The 6,000-nt window shown below is 31.4% G+C and overlaps 1 protein-coding gene across 1 annotated transcript in view; it reads left to right on the forward strand.

Moving 5' to 3' along the window:
- The window catches only part of LOC127734134 (serine/threonine-protein kinase ATR-like), a 53,160-nt gene extending 48,348 nt beyond the window's left edge, over window positions 1-4,812 (forward strand). The window contains exons 47-48 of the mRNA XM_052243814.1: window positions 841-972; window positions 3,627-4,812. Of these exons, the coding sequence (XP_052099774.1) occupies window positions 841-972; window positions 3,627-3,686 (192 nt within the window). The 3' untranslated portion in view covers window positions 3,687-4,812. The remainder of the gene's footprint in view (window positions 1-840; window positions 973-3,626) is intronic.
- The last annotated feature ends 1,188 nt before the right edge of the window (window positions 4,813-6,000 follow it).

The following is a 6,000-nucleotide window of genomic DNA, read 5'->3' on the forward strand; positions in this document are numbered from 1 at the left end:
CATAGTTTACAAGTTAATGTTTGTGTTTAGGTTTGTTTAAAGGGAACGACTTTATACATGTTAAAGTATTGCTATTTTAATTTCAACATTTGCATTATCAAAATAACAAATAGGCGAGACATATCTCTGTGTTAACAGTTTATTGATATCTATTTTCTTATACAATATAAGTTGTGTCTTCAATATGGGATACAGACATTGTAACAAGCATTTGTCATTTAACTTGCTGTAAATGTCATTATTAAACAACTATTGACTTTTGATTTTTGTTGATACAATGATTTATCAACCCAAGAGATATGATATATACCGAGGCCAACAGCCGAGTGTGAATGTCATATCGCTGGGGTTGATAAATCGTTGTATCAACAAAAATCAAAAGTCAACAATTGTTTTATTATATGACTTTTTACCCTTCTCAAATTTTCTACTATTTGCTCAAGATACTTTTCAAACTGCTCCTTGTTTTTATACTAAATATATTATCTGCTTTTGCAGTTGCTAACTTTCATAAGTTCAAATATTCAGTAATGTTTACTAAAAAATATACACCAGAAAACAAGAAGAGAAAAAAAAAAAAAAAAAAACGAAAACAAGAAGAAAAAGAAAAAATGAGAATTTGTGTGACGTGATAATTCGACGTCATTGACGTTGCCTTGGAATATCTATATTAAGGAACACGTTAGCTATTCCAAATCTTATATTAACCTCATGATTTTTCCCGCAATGAATATAATGTTTTATCAAAGAAGACTTTGTATGCTTTTAGCCAATGAGAAAAGACATATTAAATGATTTTTACATAATCTACATGTTGTCTTTTTGAAACATAAATTTCAGGCCATGAAACATGTACAAGACATTGAAGACAGGTTGAAAGGAATACTGAAAAATGAACCTAAGCAAGGAGGACAAGCTAAACCAAAAAGTGTTGCTCTATCTATAGAGGGCCATGTCAATCATCTAATAAATGTAGGTAGATCTAAAATCAAATGTAGATATTAAGATATTAAATATGTTGAGTCATTTGGTTCTAAAGATGTAGCAGTATTTTGTGATGAATAGTTGTGTTTTAACTTCCAGTAGAGTAGCAAATAATATTTACATGCAAATCAGGACGAGAACCAGCCAGGGCTTCCAAAATTATTTTTAGCCAGCCGGACATTTTATATATTATCCCGATTTTAATCCCTTAAGAAAAAATAAACAAAAGGCAATTATGGTAATCAGTTGCCGAGTTGGCCATCCCAATGATTGACATTAAAAAAAACCGATATTAAACTTTCTTTGATTCAAATTCGAAGTTCTGACGTAAACTGTTAAATTGGCAGTGCATCATTCGAAGTGTGCAGATCAGCGTACTTATATCTGCCTTAGACTCTTTTTTGTGCAAAATAACGTTGTCAAAAACTTTACTTTCGTTTTTAAATCTAATACCGGATGTTATCTTCACAATGGTAAAACATGGATCAGAGACTGATATGTAAATTCCGTGTATGTTTGCAAAGCATGAATGAGTGTAAGTAGCTCTTTCTACGTTATTTCTTCAAGAAAATATTCAAAATAAACGTGAGATAAATGTATCAATGACAATTTAAGCATTTTTTGAAGAAATTAGGATGCATAATTAAATTTCACACCTGCGCACATGTGCACACGTGTACTAGTTCAAACGGAGACATGTCTCTGGTTCAATCAACGTGGTTATGACGATTTTTTCATTTTCACCTTTTTAATTTTTTCATCAAATCATATTTGTAAACGTATTTCTGATAATTTAAATCTTTTTAACTAAATTAATTAGATGCAAACCGCTGAAATGTAAGAAAATAACTTTGAATAGACTGATCAATGTCCGGTTCAAAATAGTTTACCTGTCACCTGAACAGGTAAATTTCAGCTGTTAGACAACTAATTAGCCTTGATTAAAATGAGAAGGTATTAAAGTAGGGGTTGTTTTGATAGTACTTAATGATCATGTCACTTTTATGACCGGAAATATGTGGCTGTTTAAGGTAAAAGGTTGGGTCAAAAAGATCGCGAATTATGTTAAAATGACTGTCTCTTAAGAAAGCCTTGATAACTAAAAAGTAGATGACCGTTTCATGCTTTGCCCATGGTTGCCCAGCCGGACTTTTACCGGACATTATACAAATGTCCGAAATATATGACCATTTTGGAAGCCTTAACGAGAACATGATAATATGATATGAAAATGAACCCTACTTTGTATTATACTGACATCCAGAGCTTGTTTTTTAACATGTTAGTAATTGAGCATATGTGTCCATGGACACATTATTCTGACTCTTTGAGTTGACAAATCTTTGCTCTTACTCCTAAATGATGAATGATTAGCAATTTTCTAGTCTAAGGTTTAACCAGCTGGGGATTAAAACAACATTACTTAAAGATAAGATAAGGGAATAGCTTAACCACACAGCATGGTCACAGGGAAGGTGTATCTATGCAGGTACCCGGTAACCTTAAAGTATGGTTTGGTCTGTACATTATTTTCCACATTTCAAATTACATTATGTAATTATGGTTTTAAAATGTAATACCTGTGTAAGTTAATTTCATGCACAAGGTATTTTTGAGATGGTACTTGAATTAGACCATTAATTTCTTTTATTGTCGAGCCTGCGACTTTTGTCGCAAAAGTGAGACATAGCGATCCTACATTCCGTCGGCTGCGACATCCACAAATATTCACTCTGTGGTTAAGGTTTTTCAAATTTTAATAACTTTCTTAAACTATCCTGGATTTCTACCAAACTTGGACAGAAGCTTGTTTATGATCATAAGATAGTATCCAGAAGTAAATTTTGAAAAAAAAAAAAATCCTGTTCATCCGTATTTTACTCATAAATGGACTTAGTTTTTCTGCCAGTTAACATTACATTCACTCTGTGGTTAAAGTTTTCAAAATTTTAATAACTGTCTTAAACTATCCTGGATTTGTACCATACTAAGGACAGAAGCTTGTTTATGATCATAAGATAGTATTCAAAAGTAAATTTTGTAAAAAAAAAAATCCTGTTTATCCGTATTTTACTTATAAATGGACTTAGTTTTTCTGCCAGTTAACATTACATTCACTCTGTGGTTAAAGTTTTCAAAATTTTAATAACTGTCTTAAACTATCCTGGATTTGTACTAAATTTGGACAGACGCTTGTTTATGATCAGAAGCTAGTATCTAGAAGGAAATTTTGTAAAAAAAAATTTCCTGTTTTTCCGTATATTACTTATAAATGGACTTAGTTTTTCTTCCAGTTAACATTACAGTCTGCAGTTAAAGTTTTTAAAACATTTATTAGATTCATAAACCATCCTGGATTCTTACCAAACTTGAACAGAAGCTTCTTACATTCAAAAGATAGTATCTAGAGGAAAATTTTAATAATTATGTCCCCATTTTTGTTGAGCCTGCGACTAACAGCAAAAGTAGGCGAGACACTGGGTTCCGCGGAACCCTTACGAATTTAAATTTTTTTTATTTGAATGTTGAGGTTCAGTTTAGAAATGGATTATGGGTAGTACATAGAAATAGCTGTGTATGATAGGATATATGTTCAAATGGTTTCATATTTCACATTTTCATATTTATTTGAACTATTGCAGGAAGCAACAGATGAGAAGAATCAATGTCAGATGTATATTGGATGGGCAGCATATCTGTAATCAACAGGAAGTCTCCTAAATGGCAGCATGCATATTCATAAAACCAACAGCTTGGTTGTTAAACAAAATTGGCAGCAATTAGTGGAAATATGTTTTAATCATGAAACCTGCCTTGGAAACATCATGCAGCACAACTTTTTTTCTTCTTTAGATTCCAAGCATAAAAACTTTGAGCATTAGAGTGTAATTGGACATCCATCATTATATCTGCTTACTTATGTTTATTTATCAAGAACGTAATTCAATTAAATTTGAAGGTTGATATTTCTAATATGGTGCTACTGAAAATGATCATCTAATGATTATTTTTGTGGAATAGGACAGTTCTCCATTTCCTACAGAATTAAAATGAAGTAAAAAGGATAAGCCATCATAAGGGCCAAGATCTGTCCTAAAATATTGTGATTTTTTTTTTAAATCTAAAAACAACTAGATAAAGGCATGCATTTTTGTTAAAAAGAAGAAGGTGATCTGTGGGCCCTACTTGGCCTAAAATGTGAAGTATTACAAAACCAGGTGATTTATGCATATATATTTGTTAAAAGTTTCTTTAAAATATTATGAATAATAATTCATTTCTTGTCAGATAATTTTACTCTTATTATCAAAGAAGGTTGGAGGGAAGGAATCTGTTTTTCTCGTTATAACCCAGCTATAAAGGAGGTATAACCATGTATTCCTGAAGCTAAGTATCAAGCTTTGTGTGAGCATGCATTTTCACATATTTTCAATATAGTAGACGATTGATATTAGGATCATCATCTTTGTCCATAAAAAGAAATAGGAGAAACACAACCATGGTGAAATGTTATTAAGTGCTTAAAGTACTGTATAATCAACACCTCTGCCTGGCAATTTCATCAATAACCTTTTCATAAATCATGGTTAAATCCCTGTAATAAATAGACCACTATCCTGCATCTATCCAATAACAACTTGTAAACAGTCCAGTAGCGTTACAGGTTTAATACAGTTTATACCAATACCTTGTTATGTTCTGTTTCAATCATAAACAATGTTAAAGTAATTAACATTAGTATTTTTTGTTGTTACAATCTCTCTTGTTTAATTATTCAGAGGTAGACTGTTACTATTTTTTCTGTTAATAAATAAAAGTACCACATGACATGTGTTGTTCATTATTGTAGAGAGGGAGACTTTCTGTTATAGCATTGAAACATTCAAGTGTCATTATAAAGTTGTTACTGTTAGTCTGTTAATGAATGATTATCTTGGTGTTCTGGTCCTTGCAGCTTGTGTGTGAGGTCATAGGGTCAAGGCTAAAAGGGTTTTCATATTGGTATGTGCTGCTTTTCAACTTAACATAGCATTTAGTTTTGAGACTGATTAGCTCTTATAAATAAGAAGATGTGGTATGAGTGCCAATGGGACAACTCTCCATCCAAGTCACAAGGTGTAAAAAGTAAACAATTATAGGCCAAAGTACTGTTGATGCTATGAGTCAGAATATCAGTCTAGTACAAAGGATATGTTGTCCTGAGAATGCATGCAATATTTACTGCTTGATTTTATGATTATCTTAAAACGTGGATCAATTGTTTTTTGGAACATATACTGCATAAAATCCATGTTATAAGATTGGCCACTGTTTTTTTATAATATACTGTATAAGTACATCATTTGTAAAAAGTCAAATTTTAGAAAATGTTTTTGTAAGGTTACAATGACAAATATCATGCCCACTAGCTCAATAAGCCTCAAGAGTCTGTTGAGTTCAAAAGGAATGTAATTCTTGACTTTGCACAAAGGTTGGAGCTTTTCAGTTCATTGATGAAGACTTTTGAGAAACTATCAAGATGGAGAAATGAAGACTGAGTTAATTTGAGGTATTGGTTAGTTTCTAGTATATCATAGGATATTTGTCTGCAGTTTTCATCAAATATTCTTTCTTTCCCTAAACAAGATTATATGAGTCAATATGAATATTTTGTACAGGAAAAGGCAAAACTGACAACACAAAAATGTGGGGATTGAAAAAATAAATCATGAGAATCATGAGATGAGATTTAATTACATTTCTGTGAAATCAAGGTACATATGAAAATAAAGAGATGCATTATGATTGCCATTGTGACAACTTTCCATCAGAGTCCAATTGATGTGGATATATAATAAACAATAGGTCATAATATGGCGTTTCGTACTATGAACATCAAAATTATTTATTTTGTAAAAATATTTCCTTTCTCTATGGGAACTGTACACGTATATCTAACAACACAATTATTTTCATTTACCTGTGTTTAAAGTTATTGCAAATGGCTGATATTTTTGTTCGAGCATATTGTTTTTC

This window comes from Mytilus californianus, unplaced genomic scaffold (assembly GCF_021869535.1).
Source record: "Mytilus californianus isolate M0D057914Y unplaced genomic scaffold, xbMytCali1.0.p SCAF_3, whole genome shotgun sequence".
Taxonomy (NCBI): Eukaryota; Metazoa; Mollusca; class Bivalvia; order Mytilida; family Mytilidae; genus Mytilus; species Mytilus californianus.